Source organism: Chiroxiphia lanceolata, chromosome 10 (genome assembly GCF_009829145.1).
Source record: "Chiroxiphia lanceolata isolate bChiLan1 chromosome 10, bChiLan1.pri, whole genome shotgun sequence".
Lineage (NCBI taxonomy): Eukaryota > Metazoa > Chordata > Aves > Passeriformes > Pipridae > Chiroxiphia > Chiroxiphia lanceolata.
Genome location: NC_045646.1, coordinates 19,326,973 through 19,352,266, shown reverse-complemented (window position 1 = coordinate 19,352,266; position 25,294 = coordinate 19,326,973). Strand labels below are relative to the sequence as shown.

Genomic DNA, 25,294 nt, shown 5'->3' with positions numbered 1-25,294 from the left:
GCAAAGTCAGTAATTAGGAAACTGAAAACAGTGCTTGCTAAGAATGATGGATTATCAGAAGCCACCTTTTACTAGATGATGAGGACTCTCTGAAGCATTCAGGCATGTAGCTGAGAAATCTAGCCCAAGTTAAACAGTGGAACTGAAAGAATGCTTCAGACCACTGAAACTCTTCTGTTTTTAACAGAAGAAAAATCCCCACCCACAGACTTAGAGGGTCTGAAACTGTCAGCGAAGAAATAACCCTAGAAGTGAAACACTGTGTACAAATATTACTTCTTATAAAATACTCTCACACAGTTCAAATGTACAATAGCTTAGAAGTGCTCCAAACCTCTCTTTATGTGCAAAACTGACTGTAAACTTGTCTGTTGAGCGTCAGTTTGCCTCTCTTTCTTCCCACTCACTGGGGCTTATGCACTACACTCCATTACTGTCATGGCTTTTGGGCAGTAGCTGGGATCTAGCTGGTATTTTGGATAAAGTCTTTGGGCTTCCTTCCTGATTCTCATTTCTTGCAGAAGTATTAGCTGTTGGATTGAATAGAAAATTGAATAATTTTATGCTGTGAAATGTAATTGATTGTGTACTATGTGTGTTAGAATTTGTCTGCAGGACAGCTATGAACCAACCTGTAGCCTCTCCAAAGTCTCCTATTCAAAAACTGGCAAACAGAAGAATGTGTAGTTGCTACGACTCAGTAACTAGAAATGAAGGAGACAGACAAAAAAGCCCCACCTAACAGTTGGAATATGCATAATTCCCAAAACAACAACAACAAGAAGATTATGGCCAGGAGCTTGAAAATCTAAGTAAACCCTAAAATTAGAACTGTCCTCCCTGGCTGGTGGGGCTGTATTTCACCATGACCTATCCTCTCTAATTCAGGTTGCCAGTTTACCTCTTGGGATTGAGGTCAGCCAGAGGAGCACCACAGCTTTTTGACCACATGTGATAGTGGATTGTCTCAGTAGCTGTTGGTTGATGCTACCAAACAAACTTACTATTTTAGCACCTAGATGTGCTTTTGGCTACTGTTTTGTTAATGTAACAAAATTTTTGTTAGTTCATAGCTAATTCATTCTACTTTAAGGACAGCCTTACAATATTTGCTAGATGAGTAAATCTTGATGGTATGAAATGGTATTTGCACTATCATTGGGTACATAATGCTGTGTGTAGCAGAAAGTAGACCAGTTGGTAATATCAAGTGAGTGATATGGTGGGGCTGTGCATAACTCAGAGTCTACTCCAAGGACAGCAGCTGCAGTTGCACTGCCCTATGAGTACTCATTTTGTTGTCTCCTAATTTAATCTTTAAAATCCAAGTGTATGTGGTTTCTGCAGAGACATTTTCAGGATATTAACAACTTTTTAGTACAGGATAAATTGTTTTATAAATATCATAATGACTATCTCTAAGGAAGTTGATTTCTTTTGTGTATGTAGACAAGCATATTTTATTCTCCAAAGCAAAAAACATCCTGTGAAGAAAATTAAATCCTTTTATTCCATGGAGAACAGATTGACAGTTTCTGAATCCCAAATCCTTTTTAAACTTCACTTTGCTCTAGAGGGAGGTAGAAATGTGACTGCCCTGGCAAGCATTTGTCATCATGGTAAATCACTGTTTCCATACGGAGATGATTTGTCTGCAATGTATCTTCTGCTTTTTGAGTAGGAAAAGGCCACATTTCTTTGTGCTATTGTTGGGCATTATGCAATCGTAGCATGCCCTAAAGGATCTGGTGAATGACAGTCAGAAATCTCACTGTCCACATCCAGGGGCCCATAGTTTGTCTTCTACTCTTCTGCACGTCATTCCTTTTCAGATGGTTGGCACCGGTCTTACAAAAAACCCAAGAAAATCGTTATGATCAATTAGCTGTAATCTGATGTGATGCTGGTGCAGGGGAGAACAGCTGCGCCTGCGTTTGATGTGCAGCAGTCAGTTGGCAGGCCAACCACCCTGCTGCTCAGCAGCTCTGGGGATGGTTTGTAGAGAGCAGCAGTTGGTAAAGGCTCCACCCTTCTGGCCTGCAGCTGGACAACTGCTTTCCACACCACTGTGCAGTCTGTTGGATAAAACTAGATTAACTTCTACGTGTTATACCAAACAGAAGGATGGAGAACCTCAGCGTGTTTCCAGGTGAAATCACACCAGTCAGGCAAAAGTACGACTTTAGCCAGAAAAATGAGCCTGGTCTTTTTGCTGGCTATGTTGACTCTGTGGATGTGCATTATCAAAGAGAGAAAAAGTGGCTCCATGCTGCAATTTGTGGGGCATTGACCACTGGTCACCCTGACCCGAGAGTAGAGGCCAGAGAGATAAGTGTGTCTGCTTGTTTGGCAGAGCAGTGTGACAGCACAGTTGGAAGCTGGCAGAAGTATCCAGGGTTGCAGGTATCCAGGAGTATGAGAACCATATACACTCTTTGAGGTGCCTCCTGACTGTGACAAAACACCTGACAGCCCTTTACCATAGACACTGGTGCCAAATGTTCTGTGTCAGTGCATCTCCTTTGATCACCCAGCATTCACACAGATTCTGCATTGACATGTCTGAGTACGTGTGTAAAGGGAATTAGGGCATTACCCAAATCTGCAAAATTGATTTCAGAATCTAGTTTAGGGATACATGAAAAATCGGTGTATTTCAAAGATGATCAGCTTGTAGGATTGAACAAGTCCTCCTGCTGGTGGAGAAGAATCAGCTCCTGTGAGGGGAGAGGCTGGTTAGCTCGGAGTTGCTTTGTTGGGAACAAATCTTGCCGAGTACTGAGCAAGTTATGGTATGAACTCACTTGTATCAGCTGTACAAGAGAATATGTTTGTTCTATCTTTGTATTGAAATTTGTGGCATTCCAAAGGGCCGTGACAGATTCCAGTCGCGCTCCCGGTGAGTTAAGTAGGAGACGAACATGCCAGCAGAGTCAGCGGCAGTAACAACCTCGCTCAGCTGCGGGAGATGCTTCTGCTGCATCTCCGGGGAGCCGATGGCCATCCACTCCAACGCTAGGAGCTGAAGCAGCGGGAAGTTGAAAAACAGAGCTGGGGAGTGGGTAACTCGGACTGGGCGCCCGCTGTTGGCCCCGGTGCCTCTCATTGCTCTCCGCAGCTGTGGCCGTGAAATAAGGCAGCGCCTGTGGGATCCACACCTGGCTGTGGGACCCGCCCGTCCCGTCCCGTCCCGTCCCGGCGGGCGCGGCCCCGGCGGGCTCGGGGCGGTCCCCCCGCGCCGAGGGCGGTGTCCGGCAGGGGGCGCGGGCGGGCTCCGTGGCCGCTCGGGGGCGGTGCTCGGGCGGGTCGGGCGCGCGGCGGGCGCGGAGCCGCGGCCGTGGCGAGGCGGCGGCTCCAGCTCCGGCCACGGCACCGCCACCGGCTCCGGGCCCGGCACCGCCACCGCTCCCGGGACGAGGCGCCGAGCGCGGCGGGGCAGGTAAGGGGCCGCCGCCCGGGCAGGTGGGACGGCGCCCGGGGCGCGCTGCCGGGGAGCGCCGGTGCCCCGGCGCGGAGCCGGCGGTGCCCGCGGTGCTCCCGCCCCCGGCACGGACCCGGCGGCGCCGGCGGGGCGGTCGCTGCCGCCGCCCGGGCGCGGAGGGGGTGCGGCTCCGGGGGCCGCGCAGGGTTCGGGGCGACCGGAGCGCGGCGGGCGGCGGCGCCGGGGCGGACCGGGGGGCTTGGCCGGTGCGAGCTGCCCCCGACGGCCGTGAGCTGCCCCCGACGGCCGTGAGCTGCCCCCGACGGCCGTGAGCTGCCCCCGACGGCCGTGAGCTGCCCCCGACGGCCGTGAGCTGCCCCCGACGGCCGTGAGCTGCCCCCGACGGCCGTGAGCTGCCCCCGACGGCCGTGAGCTGGTCCCGCAGGCTCGGCTCGGCGTTGCGGGCGGAGGGGGCAGCACAGCCCCTTGGACGGCGCTCGGCACCCCCGCGCTGACAGCCCCGCTCGTGTCCCCCGCCTGGGCTGGCAGGGGCTCCAGGGCTGGTGCGGAGCTGCTGTGCTGCTCCAGGGACAGATACTGTGTCACCTATTGTTGGATACACTGTGGCCGGAGTTGGAGTAACTTAGTGAGTTCACCTGTTTTCTGATGCCTGTTGTCTTTAGTGTATCCCATGGCAGCACCTTTCTCTGCGCATACTTAACCTAGATATTTTTAGAGCCTTGAACGGACTTCTTAGTGTATTTCTGTGCTCCAGGTTCCTAAAGAATAACACTGAACATTTTGACAAGCGTGGACTTTTCATTGGAAGTGTGTTCTGACATGGACATTGGCTTGGCCTTCATGCAGAATGTGGCCCTTGCAAAATAATAATGAAACAAAAATCTGTAAAAGTATATTTTAAAATGCCGGGAAATAAAGGGTTAAATAGTGTATTTGTAAATACTGTAACCTGAATTTCCAGACAGGTCACTTTACATGAATTCTTTGACAGTGGAAATTACAGAGTGAGAAGACAGTGTGTAATGACCTTACAAGCCTTTTATTTTGTCTAGCATCACAGTCTGAGTTCAGACCTTAAATTTTCTCTTTTACAAATTTTACAAATATAGTTTTATGTGGTGAAAAAAAACCTAGTGAATAAGTGGCTCTATCCTTGACTAACTGCTAAAGCTGTCACATATAATAAGTTATTGTGCCAGTATTACAATAGTAATGGGATATTAAACCAGCACATTTTGGCAGTAAGTAGCTGTAATACTTATGCCCTGTTTTGACGTCTGTAGAAGGAGGATTAGCTCAGACAGAATTTGTAGTGGGAGGGTGTGAGTGGGATGAAAAGCAAAAGCTGCTTAATTTTAATCTTCTCAAAAAGGTAACTACAAGTAGTGCACATGGTTAAAACACAGACGCTTCTCTCTCTAATGGCTTTTAATTGTAGTCTCTTCAATATTTTATGTAAACTCAGTAGTGCTGAAATATTACTTTTTATAAGAATCGGTACATACTAAAAAAGCTCCCTGTTCTGGGGGAAGGGAAGCACTGAGCAGTAGTGGGGTCTCATATGAAGGTCTGACAACACCAGAACTGTAAAAGTGCTTTGGTGTAAGTGAACCAGTGTGTCTGTACCGGTGTCCCTGGGCAGAGGTGGGGCTCAGGTTGGGTTGCAGGCTTTTAATTATGTGGCTTCAGTTTCGTGATTGTGAACTTGCTTTTCTCTAACAGCCTTCATTTGTCTTTTGGGCTTTCTCTTTTAGTTTTAAAAGTGGGCATCTTGGAGTGAAGGCACACAAAAGCAGTGCTTCGGGTTTTGCAAAACACCCTGTCCCCCAGGAAGTTTGCCTCCTCCAGTGGTTTTACAATGGGGTGTATATTTTTACATATTTATCATGACCTCCTTAGACGAATGAAACCTTAAGTGTCCTATGAGGTTTCTTATGTAGGTCTTTGTTCATTTTTGTAATCTCTTAGGGGACCTTTGAAACTAGACTTCAGTTTAATTTTTTTTGGATGCTTTTTCTGCTGAAGTTGCAGATGTAAAAAAAAAAAAGAAATATATATATATATATATTTTGGGTATAAAAGCTTTGTATCACAAGTGTATCTGCACGTTATTGCCCAAATGAGGAATGACGGATTCATTCCTAAGTGTGGCTTTTGTCTGTATTTATGGTCAGTTCTAGTTGCATATTCTCTCATCTCCCCAAGATTTTATCTTTTGACTAATAAAAAAACCATTGGCAATTAATTAAGTGAAGAACCACTGTGAGGTATGTGTTGTTCACAAACATAAATCAAATTAGCATGGGAATTAAATGTTAAGCCACCTACTAACATATGCTTTATGATTTAGATTTATGATGGGTGCTACAAAGGAGGTGGTGGTACCTTAATTGTCCAAGAGGGTGGAGCCCTCAAGGGCCTCTACCAAAAGGAGGAGGCAGGCACTGGAGTAGAACAGACAAACACTGCTAGACAGCAGCCTGGGTGGGGAAAGATCTGCTTAAAAAGAAATGCCCAAATGTCGGACAGTGTACTTTGGGTCAAACCTGTTCAGAAGGGTGTATTTAAAAATACTCTAGCTTGGGTGGGAAATTATATACAAAAAAGAAAACTTAAATTGTGCAGCAAAAGGGGAGGTAATGTCAAACACCTGGGAGGAGACTTTAGATGTAGATTTCATGCAGGATTTCTACTTGCATGGGTTTTAGTGTCATGGTAATTTTACTGGACTTGTACTAAAATAAAGCACAATATTTTATCAGTACTGCAACGAAATACATATTTTCTTCTTTTCTTCTTCAAAATGTTTTCCATAACAGGGAATGAAAATGCAGGACAGTGTAAGGTATAAGTTACACAGAAACAGAACTGGAAACAGTTGATCGTAAACCTACATAAAGAATGGTGACAACTGAAGGTTCATATAGCAGTTTTCCTGAAAGCTGCTAGAAATATCATACAGACCATGACACGCTTCATATTCTGTTAAAACCAGGCTGCACTTCAGTGAATCCCACCAAGGGTGCCCTGAAACAAGCATTTGGCTTTGCAAATCATTTAGGGCAGAAAAGTTTGGGAAATTTTATTGTCTAAAACTTGTAGGGGAGGATACGTGAGTCCTGATGCACGTCAATGCAGGAGCATGTGAGCTTTGCCCATGTGGCTTGTTTTGTGGCATTGAGTTTAGGGTAGAATTCAAAATTAATGTTCTTGTTTGTCTTCAAAGTATTAGGTAGTCTCTGATTACAGCTGGGTGAGACATTTTCTTGCTCAGTGAAGAAATAAAGAGTGGGAAGGTGTACTGTGACAAATGGCACTTATGATTGTTTTTAAAAAATCAGATAATGCCTGAATCATCAGTGTAATAGGTCATCCTAAGCAGCAAAAAAGAACATTTTTTTCATTGTGCAAGCTGATAATAGGAACGTTTGCCAGGAGAGCTGCAAAGGTGGATGGTAAGTGTGTGATTATGCACTAAGTGGTTCTGATGACAGAGAATTCAGAGTATGATTGGCAGGGTATTTCATATTGATTAGAGAAACAAACTGCTTTGAACAGCTAGACAGCTGGCATATTTCTTAAAAATAACTGATTTTTGGAAGCTGAAATAATTAGGCCTATTTGTTTGTGCCACATGGTAAAGTCATTCAGAACTGCTGCTTGGAAATCCTACTTAGTGGTTGTTTTCCAGCTGATCCATTCATAGTTTCTGCAACCACCTCAAATTTTATTATGTACCAAGAATGAAGTTAGTTTCCCCCGGAAATTGTCATGTAATTCATGGCTTCCCTTGTGAAAATATAAAAATAAATACTGTAACTTTGTTTCCGTGTCTGTGATAAATTTCAGTTACGTATGTAGTGGAAGATACGGTACTATGATTTCCCAATGCTAGCAGTGGCTGGTGTAAGACCCTGCAAATGTCTGCTACACTCTGTTGTTAATGACTGTTTTAAAAGGACAAAGCCATATTTTTCTTCCTTTGTTCATCTTTCTTGCATCTGTTGTTATGATGTTGGTTTACTGATTGCTCCTGGAGTCTGAACACAGGCTTCTGTTTCTGTCTCTGAAGACCTTTGGGTACCTTCATAAGGAGCTTCTGTGGGCTGATAAATTGTAAAACCAGCTAAGCAACAAAAATGTGGCCCATGGGCCTTTCTGAGGAAATGCTGGGACATCGTGTTCAATGGCAGCACTGTTTTTGTTTTTGTTTTTCCTTTTGAAGAAATAACTCCTCTGCCTGCACCTGTGTGTTCAGTTGTCTGTGGCTGTAACATGTCGTGTTTCCAGTGGTTAACTTGTGCTGCTGCCCTGAGGATCAAGGGAAAAGCCAGGCATGCCCTTTGCCAGGAGCACAGCAGTGTTCCCAGTGTGATGCCTGTGTCATTCCCCACTCAGCTCTCCAGCAGCCAGGCAAGTTGGCAGTTGTACAGTGCTGTGGGGAAGAAAGGGCAGCAGAAAATGCTGAATGTCTGCTAATGCATCTGAGTAATCACCATTCTGGGGTTAGATTGCAGGAAGATGACAAAATTGCTGAATAAACTCTATTTAGTCTTTTTTTTTTTTTTTCCCCCTTTCTTTTTTCCTTTTTTTCCTCTCCAGTATGAGCTGCCAGTTGTTGGTGCTGCAATGGACAATAGCATAGCCTGTGAAGAGGCAAAAGTTTTCCATTTGGAAGAGAAACAGAAGCCTGTATCTACCCTGTAATTTTGGATCCTTGAGATTGCGTAGAGGTGGTTGAATATGGAAGTTTTGGGTGACCTGGCATATAATAATAGGATGGAATCTTGTAGCAGGGAGAAGTCAGGAGAAACATCTTTTGGGATGAAGGTCAAAATACAGCTCGAGCACAAGGATAGGATAGAAATGTAATGGGTATTGAAATCAGTGTTAGCCATTCCATCCTTCTTGCACAAACACTTCTAACATCAGGTTGTTGCACTGACAATTTTCACATGTATAATTTAGCTAATTTAGTAAAATTGTGTTTTACTTCCTGAAAAGCTCTTGGTAAGGGCCAAATCACCAGATGTAAAATGACAATTTTAGGGTGAGCTGAAGGCATAGCTGGGTAGTGGTTATAGGTGGAGCTTATGAGTGAAGGGCCAGGGGAACAGGGTTGGTTCGGATTCTAGCAATGATTCCAGAGGGTGAAGGATGAAGGACCAGCTGAAGACAGGATATGAGACAGGATGGTGAGTAGGCTGAAGAGATTATTAAGTCAGTGTCTCTTTTGACTTAACTAGAATTTCCCCACGTCCATTCAGTTGGAATACCGTGAGCAAATCAACCTGTGTGAACCCCTGAGAACTGCAGGTGTGGGACCTCTCACATATTAGAGTGTGTGTGTGTGCAGGTAGGTTATAAACTGACCCAGTATAAGGTCATCTGGAATTAAAAGAAGGGCAGATTTGGGAGTTCAGATCCCATTCTCAAATCCATCTAACTTGAGTGGGAGAGCTGACATGCAGAAAAAAATGCTGTCCTTGATACTAACTTCATCTCAAACACTGGATGGGATAACTTTGACCCAGTGTGGGAAAATAAACATTTTTCTGCATTTATGAGTTTTCTTTGCTGATCTGTTTATTCAATGTGACTTCACTGGTTAATCACAACTAGCTTTGAGTGCATCCCTGCAGGGTTTGCTTTCAAAGTGAGTGCCAAAAGAAGGTATTTGCAGCAAAACACAACCCCTGACGCAGAGGCAGAAGGAGGCAGGTTCCTGTTCAGAGGCGTGTTCAAAGGAAATGAATGCAGAGGGGAGTGTTATGGTAGGACATGGAATTGTTTAAACAATTGAAACTGTAAAAAGTAAAAACTTAAAAACCCCTTGAAAATCATTTCATAATTCAAGCACTCTAAGGGCTTTGCCTTTACCTGCTCTTTGGAGCTGTGGTGTTATCTGATCAGCCACTGGCTGTGATCTGGGTGTGATTAGGATCTCTGCTCATACAATTACGAGCATATGGTATACCCTTTTAAAATTGTAAGTTTAAAATAATTACGTTCTGGTGCTGTTTTTTAAGAATTATTTAAGTATCTGTATGTTCCGGAATGGTTTTGCTGCCAGTTAATATTCAGTTCTGGCCTGGAGCCATCAAAATCATAAGGTTTCTTTCAAGTTTCATAATAATGTTAAAAAAGAGTTGCTCAGTTTCCTTTAAGGAAGTAAAAGAACTTCCTTTGGTTTTGTTTTTACTTTCTCTGAAGTTCAGAGACATGTATGACTCATTATTGCATAGGAAAAGGAATAGTAATATGGGGACATTCCTGAAGTGGATGACAGAGAGTTGGGCTTGTGACAGATTTTCCTAGATATTAAAACTTGGTTCATACAGAGCCTCCAAAGTGATGTGCTGGACTGGTGGGTCATTGTTGACTGCAACTTTTTTCAGGTTTCTACACAGTAACATGTACAGCTGTAGGACACTGACATTGTTTCCAGCCAAAAAAAAGTAATCAAGGACAGATCAAAGCACTCACTGAGAAGTTTGTCTGAATGCAAGGATCTCTTGAACTGAGTGTTTAGGTGGACTAGAAGAAACCACAGTTAAGGACATCTACTCCTGGAAATATTTTATGCTCTCATACGTTTGCTGTTCAGACCAGTAAACCACATGATACCTATAAAATCATAGTTGGAAAACCAAAGGCCAAAGCGTGGAGAACTTTCAACAATTCCTTCAAGGAATATGAAAATGAGAGGTGTTAAACTGCAAAGGAACTGCAGTAGTCTCTTCAGTACTTACAATTTGGGTATGCCATGAAGTCTGACTTTTTAAAAAGGGGAATGGTTTCTGATCTATCATTATTTCAGCTCTGTTCTAAGCTTTGTCATTTGACAGATTTTGTTATAGACTGGATTTTATTGGTAGACTGTAACACAACAGTGAAGCCTCTCTGTGGTTTGAAGGGAAGCAGTCCATGCTGTATCGTGTTCTGTCCAAAATGCAGCTTCAGATTCCGAACCACATTCATCCTCAGAGATTCTGCTGCACTCTGAGACCTTACAGCAGTGTTGGTGGTGCCAAACAGACATCTCTGCTGAAGGACTGACCTTCAAAGGTTCCTGTGGGTGCCATGTGGAGCTTTCCCTGGGTGTTTCCCATAATGTGGAGCAGAACTCGGGCACAGAGGTTCTTGTTTCTGCTCTGAGCCCCCAGAGTGAACTGACATCAGAGCATCAGTGACTAACAGTTATGACTAAAAGTACTAATCAAAAAAGAGAGAATGCATGAGCTGCAAAGCATGAATTTTGATGCTGACCATCACTTTGTCCTCTGATCTAAACAGATATCTAAATCTGGGAGAAAGCAGAACATAAAGGAGACTACAGACATGTTGAAATAAACATTCCATAATTGTTTCTATGTGCAATCCTGCATTTTCTCTTTTTTGACAGTCAGAGCTAATTTAGACTCCCGTTAAGTTCCTCTGGGCAGGGGCATGTCACCCCTGTGTCCTGGCTGATGGGAACACTTGATGTTCTTTGTAAATAGAATAGTGAAGCTGGTAGGAGGAAATATGCCTTTGCCACCAGGATGCTGCTGGAGCCTGGGCATGAAGGCAAGCTATCTCCAAGTGGAATCTCTAAAGGATAAGTCTTCTGGGAAGAGGAGGAAAGGAGACTAAATTTAAAATATTTTTATTTATTCGTTTTTAACGGAAGGTTGTGCAGGTCATGGAAATTATATCTGAATTGCAACTGTTCAGAACTTCTCTCACATATGCTGATAATTTTAGGAATAGCAGAGCATAGAGAAGGAAAAGATGATTTAGAGCAGTGACTAAAGGAGTTAGATATTTATGTTTTAAAACTATAGTTTTCTTCATGTATTAGTGGTCAGAGTGCAGAGGAGGTGAGCTGACACACCTACAGGGTATGCTGTGCAAGGGTGAAAAAATATATAAAATCCAACACTTAATAATCTTTTCATGCTTTTTAGCAGTTCCCATACTTTTCTTTTTTTCTCAGTTGTCTTTGTTCAAGATAATATGGGCATCATGTAATCAGAACACTGATGTAAATTTAAGGATGCTCCAGAAACTGGGAGATTTCTGGCTGCAAAATAAGTCAACTTCCAATGCTGGGAGACCCATAAAAGGTAGTTGTAATGTTCTAATGTTACATTACACTAACTGTGACATTAATGCACAAAACTTGAATATAGATGTCTCTGCATGATTGTGTTTATTGCCCAATTTCAAGAGCTTCATAGACTTGTATGTTATATTCTAAAGGACTTAGACTGGAAGAAATCAAATGCAAATCTAAACGACGTAAACAGTTGTTCTGCTTGTGTCTCTGAGCATCTGAGCTCTGAAAGAAGGCAGCTGATAACGGTGATTGAATGGGACAGAGTTCAAAAGATGGAAACAGTCCTCTGAAGGGTGTAAGCTGAAGATGGTTTTTCCAGAATTTCCAGGGTAAAAGTGTATGAGAGTCCTGCTCAAACCTCAGAGCTGATTAGGAGAAAGAGGTGTTCGAAATGATCACCGATTCATCAGCTTGTGCACCTTGAGATTTAAAAGAAAAGATTTTGGAGTCAAGTGGTCCTTTTATATTGAGAACAGTGGATTATCTTTGAGGTGTGGTCAGTTTTCAGCATTGCTAATGGTCCCTTCATCTCTTCTGTCACCCTTGCTGACTGATTAAATTCAGCGGTAAATTTGCTGCACAGTGGAAATAATCAGTGCTGGAGAGAGGGGCAAAATTGTTTGAGTAAGATCTGTTTGATCCCTCAGCTTTTATGAAGTGGAAGCTTGTGCTGGTTGCTTTGACAGAGTGGGCAGCACTGCTGGGCCACTGTCAATAGCTTTTGCACATCACAAGACCAGCTGGGCCAGTTTGAGGATTTTAGTACTGATTAGATAAGGGAGAAACTTGGAATAGGAAAAAAGAGAAATTTAGATGTAGACACTTCAATGTACTAAAATATATTATACTTAAGCAACTGAGGTGTTTGTTTTTTTTTTTTTTTTAATCAGATGCTTGCTGCTAAACTAATTAAAAAATAAAATTATAATAAGTAACTATCAGTTTGTACATATCAACATGTAGCCATGCTTTGTTGGACAGGCACAGCTTCCTGCTGTTTCTGTGCCTGGCTACTCTGGAGTGGTATGTAGCTTTTTTTTACCATGACTTTCCTTATCTTCACTTAGATTGTTTATTTGTTTGGGTTTTTTTTCTTTGTAATGAGACTGCTGACCTGTTTGTACTTTCAGTTGAGGTTTGTGTGTCCTGTGGTTACTGAATTCCAGCTTCAGTCGTGGGGTGGGCTAACACAAGTAACATTACCAAGCAGGTTTTATTTAATATTTTCAATGATGAACTGGTTTTACTCTTTTTAGAAATACGGGTTTTTTTTGCACCAAGTGTTGTGACCTATTTTTCATAAACACTCTTTTTAAAAAGAATGAATGCTCGTTCCTTTCCAGTGGGAAAATGAAGAACTGTGGTTAACAGTGTCACAGGTGCTGGCTGTGTTACTTTGTCATGCTGTGCAAAATGCAGCTGCAGTGTTGCAGGGATCCTCTGCCCACTTTACATTGCTGCTGTTACAGTCGGCTGTGGGGGTTTTGGGAGGGTTTCCTCACTGACAATTACAAGCATGAGTAGCTAAGCAGGTCTTGCTGACCAGAGAATTGAGTGTTCCCATTTCCTCTCTGTCTGGTGCTTGCCACAGATCTTTATAGCACTGGTCGATTTGGTCGTGTCAATCCCAGCCACTGTTTTTCATTCCTGCAGTAAAAAAAGGCAAATCCCTTGAAGCACCAAAGAAAAGGTTTGGCTTGTGCCACTTACTGACTCAACTATTTTCTGCACTTGCCAATTCAAGAGTATGAAGTTCCTCACTGTCTGGAGTTCTCTGGACTTGTTGGTTTTTGTAGGTGAAAAATGTACTGCCTGGTGTGCTGCTGCCCAATGGCTGGGGATTAATTGGTGGAGCATCACAGGTTAAAGTGAAAGCCAAGGCAGACGTTTTCATTAGAATTGTATCAGGAGCTTTCACCTTCATTTCAGATATCTTCAGAACAGGTTTTGTCAGAAAATAAGCCTACAGCTGTAGCTATATCAACAAGATAATTTAAAACTTTCTTTTGCAGTGAAAAGACATCAGACTAGTAAGTGGGTCCCTGACCCGCTTATTCCATGACCTTTTCTAAAACTGTGAATGTTAGTCCAAATCAACTTTATGTTGTCTGTAGGATTTTTTTTTTCTCCCTCCTATGCTCTAAGCTTGCTGCAAAGTATACCTCTGTCTTTGGTCTATAGTTAGGTACAGGCTGAGCACTACCTTCCTTTTTGGGCAAAGTCACCATTTCTCTTTGCTGGTTCATTGTGACCACTTTTGCTCACTTGTTTTAGTAGACAATGTCATTTTGATGTACCACATCAGATAAATACAGTAATTTTATTGAGGCAGACTTTGAGGAGCACTATTGATTATTTATGGAGACATGCTATTTTAATCAAGTAGATTCATTTGAGCTGTCATGGTGAGTCAGTATAATTCCATGCTTACGCTTCATGCTGGAGAGTAGCTTTGTATTATAGATGGATACTGGTGATTTAGAGGATGTAGCAGTATCAGTCAATTGGCACAAAAGTTTGGCAGTGGTGGTTTAGTGTCACGTCCAACCTCACAAGCCATTTGAAAGCATTGATGTCAAGTTATTTTCAGGGCCTGACTTAATATAATCAAAAGAAATAGTTTAGCTAGTCAGCCCTGCAAAAAATGCCTTCTCTGTATTTTGCTGAGGAGGAGGGGTTGCTGGGGGGGTTCTCTGTGAAGCAGTGGCTGCCAGTGCCCCATGAGTGCTGCACAGAAAGTAGGTTAGTGCTGGCAGCTGCTCTGCCTCCCATGGGCTCCTGGCAGACAGGCTGCTCTCCCAACATTTCTAGGGAGTTACTAACTTTTCCAGGGACATGGCCTAGTCTCCTGACTCCCTGGCTTGGCCTTCAATCATTAATCTGCTTTTACCTTTGTGTGAGCATGCAGCAGCTTAGCACCTTACACTAACACACGTGTGTGTGATTAGGTAAGAGCTGAGGGTGCTCTACATGCTGAGAGTCATTCTGACGTGTTTTGATGAGTTGAGGTTTTGGATCACGTTTAAAAGGAAAAGTTAAATTCTGTGGGTAGGTAGGTAGGTATACTGCAAAAGGTGACTCGGAAGTAGCCTTTTACTTATCTGTGTTTCTGTATAGGATGCCTTATTAATGGCTATCTTTATGAATATCTAGACTGCTTAAGTGTGTCACAGTTAGTGTCACTGAAATGTTTGGAGTTCTGTAGGTTGTCTTTATCAAGTCCTACATTCATGGAAACAGAATTGTGGAATTGTTTAAGTTGTTAAAGACCTTTAAAATCATTGAGTCCAACTGTTCCCCCAGCACTGCTAAGCTCACCACTAAACCCTGTCCCCAAGCGCTACATCTACACATCTCTTAAATCCCTCCAGGGATGGAGACTCCACCACTGCCCTGGGCAGCCTGTCCCAATGCTTAACAGCCCCTTCTGTAAAGAAATTTTTCCTGATATCCAATCTAAACCTTCCTGTCTCAGGGATGAGCTTAAATCACTACATTTTGAGCACACATCAGAAGCTGCTGCTGGAATGCTGCCGCTCCCGGTGCCGAGTTCCACCTGTTCTGCAGCGGTGTGGGGCTTACTCACCTTGAAAAGGAGTCAGTACTTCCTTGTGTCCCAGGCACAGAACCAAGGCCTGTTCCTGAGGACTATTGAGGTAGTGCTGTCAGTTGTTGACAGAATTGACCTTTGGGCACTGGGAGCTCACAGTGTGGAGATGGTGGGGCTGGGGCACGACCTGCACTCCGGCCTGTGCCAAGAGTAAATAGATCAAGATCGACATGACCTAAATGTCACCGTAGCAGCAGATGCTCTGCAGTGCTGCAGCCTCTTGCTACGTGGTAGTATAACCTGAAAACCCAAAATGTGTTTTGCTGTGTGGTTTGTTTTGTTGTTTCATCTGCATGTAAAAATAGGTTTGTGGCAAGAGAAGGTTGGTTGGCTTTTATTTTTCCCCCTCCCAGCTTGGTTTTGTCTTTTTTAGCTTACAAATGCTCACTTCAGTGAGTGCTCACAATACTTATTGTACTGCCTGCACTATTCTGTGCTGGCTAAGTGCTGCTTTTCCCTTGGAGCGCCTTGTGTGCCATCACAGAGGAGCAGAGGCTTCAGTACACGGGCTCTCAGATGTTCACCTGATTCCCACGAGCTTGTTACCAAGTAAGAGCTGATGACAAATTGTATTGACAGGCTTTTAATTAACAACTACTCAACAGGAGATGTTCCTGTTCCTCATAAGTTGCAACACAGCAACTTTTAATTTGTTAGCAAGCCAAGGTATATTTAAAAGAAAAGTCTTTCCACCTTGTTTATAATTTCTTGAGTGATGAATTTCAAATTCAATGTTTTAAAACTTCTGATCTTGCAATTAAGGCTTAAAGCTAATTAAGCTTATTCTCTAAAACATTTTGGTATTATGAGGTGTTTATGATCTCCTGTTTTCCAGTCTTGTAATTTTTCCTTTTTTTTGTGGCAGTTTTATTTTATGCAAAAATGTTATTAATGAGTGTAGACTGTGTACAAGACCTCCTGTTCCTGAGAGCTTTTTAATAGATTTTACCTTCTCCTCCCTGCTAAGTCTATTTTTGCTTTTTCCTGTGGTTCCCCTTCTGTTCTTCCATCTGTTTGGTTGAACTGCTTTATTCTCTCCTGGTGTATTGTATACACTAATCCTTTTACCTTTACCCTTCACAGCTTTGTTGAGTTGCAGTGCTGTAGTTCAGTTTTGTTCCCACATGCCTTTCACTAAGATGTTCCCAGATGAGCTATGATTTTGTGAAATTGAGACTGTTAAAATTGTTCCGTCTTTCTCTCTCTCTTTTTTTTTTTAACTTTGTTTTTATTACTGCTTGCACATGCCATTTATGGTGTTGTTGGCATTTGGGAAAAATACTGTAATGATTCTGTTTTTTTGCTTCTCAGAATCTCCAGATCTTTCCATTTTTCCACAGTTTCCAAAAGCTGTAAAAGCAGCTCTCCGAGTAAAACGAGATGGAAAGACCTCAATCCTGCAAAATGCACATGCATAATGGATTTCACTTACTGCAAGCCCCACTGCTTTCATTTCTGTGAGATCACCACTAGTGCTCTTGGGTCTCATTGCTTTGTATGGTGAAAGTCCCTTTGGGCCACATCGTAGATCCCACAACTTTTCAAGACCAACCACAATAGATAAAATAAGTTCAGTGATTCCCGAGACCTTTTCAAATACTAATAAGAAAATTAATTAGGGGGTGGAAGGGAAATCAGAATTTTGAGGTTGTGATTTTTATCAGCACTCAGAGGTAGAGATTAAAATCTTGCTAAGATGGTTAGTTTTCAGAGTGCAGAAGAGTTTTGGCAAGCAAATACGTATTAATTACATGGATGTGTAAACCTTGTCATTCTCAAAAGCAGGAAAGAAGGAAAAGACGTCTCTTTCTGTGAGGAAATAAGTGCTGGGGCAAAATGAAACTGTGTGTGGGGGAAAAAGTTATTTTCTGTCAACATGTTTGAATGTTTTGTCATAAACAGAGCTCAGTTCAAAGGATCTGAGAATCTCAGAAGGTTTCTTTCAAGACTAACCAATTTCCTGCAACACGCTGTCAGTGCTAGGAAGAGGCATCTCTTGCACATAAGAGCAGCTGGTTGTTTAAAAAAAAAAAGTGTAGGGGGGAGAACACCCCACCCCCATCCCCTATATAGAGCTATTTTCCAAAGGAAAATGTACATCTGTGAAAACAGGGCACTTCAGCAAATTTCAGCAAATTCTGTGCACTTTGGAATGTCATTTTGCAAGGAAAAGTCTGTGCATGCTTCTTGTTTGGATATTTTCAGGAAAGGACTTGGGGATTTTTTTGTATTTTCACTTTTGCAATGAGTTGAGCCTTGAAGTTTAATTACTTTCCAATTTTCTGTGTAGTGGTGTTGACAGTTTTTCTTACTCTTTATTGTCTTAAATAAGAATTGTGAATGTATTAACCCTGTCTTAGCAGGGGAAAACTTAATGTTACGGGAAATGGCATTTTTTTAAATTTACTTGAAAGTTCTATCATGTGGAAATATAGTTAACATTATAACTAGGGTGAAGGCAACTTATCCATACCGTTGTTGCCAACTTGAATTTCCTTTTGTGCTTGCCTTTAAGAAATAACTTGACACTGTCAAAAGGATGTCTGAATTTTATTTGCTGTAGCTGATGCTTCCACATCTGAAATATATTTGCCAATGTTTTGTTGTTTGCAGGAACCAGTGGTATATGAAGATGGGACCATGAAGAGAAAGCAGAAGGAATAATAATGCTTTTCCGAAACCGTTTTCTGTTCTTGCTGGCCTTGGCAGCCTTGTTGGCCTTTCTGAGCCTCAGTCTACAATTCTGTAAGTGCCCTCCCCTTTTGTTTTCTATATATACTGATCTATAGGTGTGTTTAAAAATGGCCATGATTATTTGTTGTTTAAGCATTCTATCTGTATTTAAATACTTGGGGTTTGTTTTGGTGTTGGTTTTTTTTTTTTCCCTCAGGGTTTTTGTTTGTTTGTTTTCCAAAAAATAAGAAAAACAGTTTTGTGTGCCTCAGAGGAATCTATACAATTTCGAGACTTCAAATCAGGCTATCTTAAATCAAAAAAAATCTGCATTTTGTAGTGCAATTAAGTAATTGAATGTGATTGAATCTTTCCATGGAAGTAGACAAACCACATTTGAGCGAAAAACTGCAGCAATTCCTTTGAGTAAAATCTGCTGCAATTCCTGTGTTACGTTGCATCAGAGCAGACGGGATTGAGAAAACTGCTGTGAGGGTTGACTGTTGGAACTTCCCCTTATTTGTGCCCTCACATTAGGAAACTTTAAACAGTTGAATTGGCTCATCACAAGTGGTTGGTTTGTTTAAGAAAAGATAAATTATGTTGTGCTTCAGATAATTAATCCTGGGTCAGTGCAGAGGGCCCTCGTGTCCTGATGACTAAGCAGGAGGGTGGCGCTGAAGGCAGGTCAGGGTAGGTGACAAGTGAGCATTGTGCCATACGACTGATGATCACCTACTTCTGAGAGATAACATTTGCTAGGCAAAGCCATGTTTTGTGTAAATCTGGTCTAATACACAGCAGTGTAATTAGCTGCTGTTAGAGGGCAGGAAAAAATGCGTATCCATAGGCTAGGATAACATTCTTTGTTGTTGTTTCCCTCGCATCATGTTTTAATGAGCACGGTCCTTCTGGGCTATGCTCCTTTTGCATAGTGTAAAAAAAAATCCCAAAATTCAAAAGATTGCTTTAGATTTAGAATGTGTCTTTTGCATACGATAGACAACTTATAAGAAAGGGGGAGAGAAGATGAAAGAAACTTTGTGGTTTTCTGCTTCTATTTTTGTGTGTTTAAACTCATCTGCATGTAAGACAGGAACGTGTGGCTTTTTCAGCCTCCTGTGGGCACAAGCCAGCGGGTCTGATTGTAGCTTGTTTTGCCCATTAGGCTCTTTATGGCTCTACCCTTGATGTTGCATGGTTGGTTATGAATTGTGCATAGGGTGCAGGTCCTAGAGGAACTGCAGTTGAAACATGAAACTGAATTGTTAACTAAAATGAGTTTTATTTAGAGATGAGGAGAGTGAATCACATTTCCTCTAAAGAGGAAATTATTTTCTACTTAATTAGAACATGACATTTGTGAAGAGGAATTCCAGGAGATAAAGATGTTTGAGGGGTGCTTTAAAAAGCACATAAGCTACAGCAAGCAGCCGTCATGAAGCTCAGTGCCAATACCAACACTGATACAGAAACTTTTCCATAATGAGAACTGCAATACAGTCTAGTGGGAACCAAGACATACAGGTAGCCTGATGTTTTAACTTCTACCAGCTTCAGGCTGTAGAGCAATTAGTTCAAACTTGGAACAAAGACCATCTCCACAGCAAAGACAAAACTCTCTTCCATCATCATTTACTTCTAGGCTAGCTCTGTCTGCTGAGCAACCTGTAGCTCAGCAGCTTTAGATGAGTTGTCAGTGCTGTCACTTGTTGCTTTCTCTATCAGGAACGTTGTTTGTCACATCCTCACCAGTGCCTCACCAGTTTCTGTCAGGAAACACTGTTTTTCACATCCTCAGAATGTTTAACTTTGGGATTGTTGGGTCAGGCTGGTCTCAGCATTCTTCAACACCAAAAGCAGTGTGACTCCCCCTTCTCCAACTATCACTGACAACTCTTGCAAACAGTAAAGTTCGAGCTGTTTTATCCCCCCTTAGAGGCAGAACATCTTGCTGCAGGCCCCTCAAGAGAGTCCAGGGAAGGGGAACAGAGCTGAGGAAGGGTCTGGAGCTCAAGTCTGATGAGGAGCAGCTGAGGGAGAGGGAGGTATTTAGCCTTGAGAAAAGAACACACTTTACAACTACCCAAAAGCAGGTTGTGTGGGGTGGGGATCCATCTCTTCTCCTGGGTAATAAGTGCTAGGACAAGAGGAAATAGCCTCAAGTTGTGCCAGGGGAGGTTTAGATTGGATATTAAGAAAAATGTCTTACAGAACAGGTTGTTATGCACTGGAACAGGCTGCCCAGGGCAGTGGTGGAGTCACCATCCCTGGAGGGGATTTAAGAGATGTTGTAGATGTGGCAGCTGGGGACATGGCTTAGTGGGGAACACAGTGGTGCTGGGTTAACAGTGGGAGCTGATGATCTTGGAGGTCTTTTCCAACCTAAATGATTCTGTGATATGATTTATGTTCATGGAATGAAAATGGGTGCTTATGCATTTAGACTCAGGAAATTGCCCAAGCCACTGATTTGTTTTGTTTTGTTTGAAGGGAGTTAACTGCTGAAGCATTTGGAGTGGAAATGGATGTTTTATGCTGTTGTGAGATTGTGTTTCTCTGTTAGCAAGCAGTGCACAGCTTTGTGGAGGAGGGTTGGTAATTTTAAAACACACTACTGCTTTTCTAAGCATGGAATATTGAAAATGTCTCTTCTTTTCTGTGATAAATTTGTTTATAAAAGTGAAACAGTAACACTAAATGTATAATTATACAAACGGTGCCTATCTTCCTTTTTCAAACTTCTGCTTTAGGGCAGGACATAGCTCCTATAAATGCTTGATATTTTATCCCTCTTGTCCACATGTGGAACTGTGGCAATTTGAAGCCAGACTTGTGAGTTGTAGCTGACTCTGAAGCAAAGGGAGTAGTAAAGGCCAAGTTCAGCTGATTTTCCATAGGTTCTGACTCAATATTACAGACAGCTCACACTGGGATGGCTGACAAGGTCACAGTCTGGCCTATGCTTGAGCTGTGAGGGTTCAAGAATTGCTTGCAGCAGTTTGCCACCCAGTCAAGCAGAAAGGGATGCTGGTTTACTTTAATAGACTGTGCTATGAAAGGTCTGGAAGTTCTTTATGAGCAGTGATTTCTGCAGCCACGATGAAGTGGAGGTGATGGGTGTCCTGTTAGCAGTCCTAATGCAAGTTTGTCCTTCCTTGTAAGACAAACTCCTGAGACAATTCTTTCAGAGCTAATAGTTGTCACATCTCAAGTTTAGACAAAAGGACAAAAACGCTGGGGAAAACAACCAATATCAGACCTCGGAATCTTCGGTATTGGTAGGCTGGGAATGGACCCAGAATTGATAGAAAACTGTGTCCCCTTTTCTGATGTTTGTTTGTTCTTGGTCCCTTTCTCTTCTATTGTGGTTTCTGAGTTCTGGTTTAAACTAGTCTGATTTCCTGTGTTGTTCTTTTCACCACAAGGCTGGTGCTTTGCTTGGATGCTAATAGTTTAACTTACAGGGTCAGTCATTGAGGAAGTTTCCCCTGAAGACTCTCTTGAGAGCAAACAACTGCTCTGAGTGCTAGAAGTGTTCTCTCCCACCAGCAGTTGCAGTGGATGGAGGTGGAGCGATTGGCAAGGACCCAGATCAGGAGCTGCTTTGTGTCTGCAGAGCCGTGTGCCAGAGGTGCTCTGTGGAGCAGTGGGTTCATGTTTGGCACACATTGTGTGCTGACTTGGCTTGCTGGATCAAATGCCAGCTGAATCTTCATCTCCTCATCCTGAGAAGAGGGAGACATAAGCAGACTGTGCTTTGCTGCATAGTTGGAGAAAGAACTCTTTCTAAACTGTAATGGTCATTCTTCTGAGTGATGGGGTTGCTCTGGATCCCATAAGATCCTTCCTGCTGCCAGAGTTGTTTGTCATGTACATATTGGGCAATGGGGCACTTGATGAGTTCTGCTCTTTATGTCCTTGTTCAGGAGCAAAAGGCCCAGGTTCTGTGTATAGTCTTTTCCTGTGCTGCTCCAACTGCCCCAGGTGCCAGGCTCGCCTGCCTGAGGTACCAGCTGTCTCCCTGGGAATCACACTTGGAGCAATAGGGTGAGGGAACTTTCTTCAAGAAGTTCCACTGTTTTCAAGTTCTGTGTATTTATTTAGATAAATAATGCCTCAGGCTTTGTTTCTGAACATATCTGATGGATGATAGAAGAAATATATTTGAGACACATTTGAAAATTTACTGGAGTACTCTAACACCTATTCATAGTTATACCAGGTTTGGTTACCATTTCTAGTAGGCACATAGAGGACTTTTAAAAATAAGTTATACTTGCTGAAAACATATAAGCTATAAAAGTTCTCTGCATCTTTAATATAATTGTATGACCTGGACTTGGAAGCAAAAGACTGAGGCCAGATGTGCCCTGAGATTCAGTTTGGCCACTAACACTTTGTACAGTGTGAAACCTGGACCTGATCAGCAACAGAGAGAAACTCTCTTGAATGGCAATTGCCTCTGAATTTTTTACAAGTTAGAATTTTTAAATAGTATAGGAAAATGACAGTGTTGAAAGTTAAAACTTGAAAATATGTTCTGCTGCCGACCAGAAATATACTCTGATATCTCCAATGGATAATTATATCAATGAGAGTTTTTGTTTGGGAAACCTGTTGGATAGGGAGATTGGTTGTCTTCCAAATCACATATGACTGGCAGTTCAGAGTTTTATAGGAGATGGTCATTGTTCCCCTCTTGTTTTATGTTTGGGGCTGGATCTATAGAAAAGGGTAGAGAAGTATTTTCCTTATAGTATTTATCTTTCCACTGTCAGTGTTAATTGCACTGATTAGTCCTCAGGTCAGCTCAGGAACAGGAGGTTGCAAATTTGCCGGAGGAGCTGCTTTCTTTTTTCCCTAAAGATTGGTGTAGTACATGAGAAGCCAATTATTGGACAAGCACAGACCTTCCAGTACATTAGAACATCTGTGACTGGCTGTGGGAGCCTGAAGGTGGGTCTCCTCAGGATGTTTAAACTGTTTGTCTTTGAGTTAACTCGACTAAACCAGACAGACAGGCAATTTAAAAGCCAGCTCTTAAGGTGCCATGTGTAATCTCTGTAAAGTTTGCTTGACAATGGTTTTCACTTTGCAATTGAAGGCATGTAAATTAATTTTTTTTTTCAATGACGTAAATACCTTTGTTTTACTTTTTTCTTTTTTTTTCTTTCATTTTGATTATCATTATTGAAAGTCTAAGGAAAGTAACAGCTGAGAGAAGAAGGACTATAACTATTGTGGGAAAGCATCCCTTTTTACAAGCTGTATAACCCTGGCATCAGTTACAGCCTGTCCTTTCAGCCTGCCTGTTCCAGGCACTTCACAGTTGTGAAGCCCCTGGCTCTCAGACAGGTCCTGCACATGGAGCTTCTCTTCTAGTTTGGAGTTTGTTTTCCCAAATACTTTGATACTTTGGTCAGTGGCTCAGGCCTGTCTTTCAATAAAAAGTATTTTGATATCTGCCACTGCTTTTTAGGATGTCAGCCACTGCCCCAGCAGGGCAGTTCCTGTGCAAAGTGTGAAGAGTTGTTTTGTGGTTTTTTTAGAGTTTTTTTAAAAATACTTTCTCAGCCTTGATGGTTCAGGTTGGGTGTTGGTGTTTCAACACGCCTGGAAATGACATTTTGCTGTTCCAGTAATAATTTCCCTCTACTTTCTGTCATCTGATTTTGCACTGGAGGTTTTGGTTTTAAAGATGAGTCACAGGAAACAGAAATCAGGATTCTCCACTCGGAAAAGTAGCAGAGTTTTATTTCGTTGGCTCGAGTGCTGCAGGCAGCTCTGATTTTATGAGGATGGTGTGGGCACCACATGCAACACTGAAGTGTTTGGGGCTTAGCCTGCTGTCCTCACCGTGGCTTCCTTCAACTCCTGCTGTGGCATAACCCATGGGGCTGTGGGTGCTTGGGTGGTCCAGTGCCAGCAGCTCACAGGGACTTGCAGGTGGGAACAGAAGTGGAAGCTGAGGGGGTGCAGCATCTCTGCTCAGCCTTTCCATTTGCAAAGCAGGATGTGCTCCCACAGTCTGGGAAGCTGTACCTGTGGTACTGCAGAGCCACCAGCAACCCCCAGAGACTGCAGGGGGGTGGTGTGAGTGTAAGGGGAGCTGGCACATGCAAAGTCTGTGGAAAAGCTGGGGGAGTTGGGTTCTTTCAAAACTTAATTTCTGAAGGAGAAGGGAAAAGGTGTGGGGAGGAAACCCCAAGGTATTCAATAAAACGAGAATGTGGCCTCCTGTCTGTTTCTGGGCAGGATACATATCCTCACCATCTCTCTAGGGTGCATTCCTTACCTCCTCTTGCTGTTCCATACCAAGAAACAGCAATGACTCATGTTTCATATTTTAAAAATATAATTTCTTTATAGGAAGAAAAAAAGAGTATTGCATTTTGCTATATACTATATTTAAAAAGCCGCAGTTTTAGAATTCTTGATGTAGAGAACTTGTTTTTGTCATGTGTTACCAGCATACGAAATTAAAAGGAGATCAGATATCTCCCTTCATGAATTTTGCCTTCAAGCTCATAGGCATGGAAGATTTTCCACTCATGAGAAGTCTCTTTGGGTTTTTTCAAACTACTAATTTAATCTGAACCTAAGATTAAAGGGAAAAAATGACCCACAAATAATATATCCAGGGCTTTGTACATTTTAGTAGTGAATGAAGAGAACTAACTGTAAATATATAGCTTTTTGTTAAAGATGTTTTTTATGTTGTAACTGGAGATTTAAATAACTTTTTTGTTATTCTCAAAAGTGGTGGTATAATGTACCAGTCCAGAAATGAACCCGTGAAGGGAGAGGAGACACAATGAGTACATGGGACTGATACTGTGGGACAGTGTTACTTTCTCCCACAAAAATAGAGTAATCATTTCAAAATACCTGCTTTAAATATAGGTCAGGTTAGGTTACTTGAGACGGGTTTTGACTGGTCAAAATGTCAGGCTACAGAATTTCATAATTCTTCTTTAAATACATATTGACTTCATCCATGATGGTTAGCTGAACTGTATTTAACCAGAATTAATATGAACTGCTAAAGCACATGTTTGAAGGCTACTGTGAGGTTGCTTCTGTAGCAGTAGGTCTGTTGATTTATGTAAGCTTTAGCAAATTCTGTTTTGTCCTTAAAGCAGTTCTCTGCCCTTGGTTTTTCACAACTCTCCAACGCTGAGTCAGGCTGCCTCACAGGTCACTGCAGGCGTGTTTTGGAATGGCACATGTGTCTTTTAAAGCCAAAAAAATTACTCCTAGGATTTTTCTGTTGTATGCTGAGCTAAATTGTGTTTAAACAACTGAAACATTGTTTTTAAATTCAGAAATTCACCCTATTTTGTTTGTAGAAATAGCAAAGAGAGAGTTTTCTTTCTAATGTGCAGCTGTTACATTCTTTATACATGTTTGGTGATTCAGGGTTAGTTCACGTGGTGAAATCTGCACAACATAAAGTCTCAATTCT

At 42.3% G+C, this 25,294-nt stretch overlaps 1 protein-coding gene across 4 annotated transcripts in view; it reads left to right on the top strand.

Annotated features, from left to right (window-relative positions):
* Positions 1 to 25,294, top strand: part of PXYLP1 (2-phosphoxylose phosphatase 1) — an 84,997-nt gene that overhangs the window by 32,731 nt on the left and 26,972 nt on the right. The window contains exons 1-2 of one of the 4 annotated variants that reach the window (XM_032698340.1): positions 3,348 to 3,425; positions 17,763 to 17,898. In XM_032698340.1, coding sequence (XP_032554231.1) covers positions 17,820 to 17,898 — 79 coding nt within the window. In that variant the 5' untranslated portion in view covers positions 3,348 to 3,425; positions 17,763 to 17,819. Of the gene's footprint in view, positions 1 to 3,347; positions 3,440 to 11,452; positions 11,551 to 17,762; positions 17,899 to 25,294 lie in introns of those variants that run through there. The other 3 variants (XM_032698341.1, XM_032698342.1, XM_032698343.1) reach the window with 3 other exon arrangements.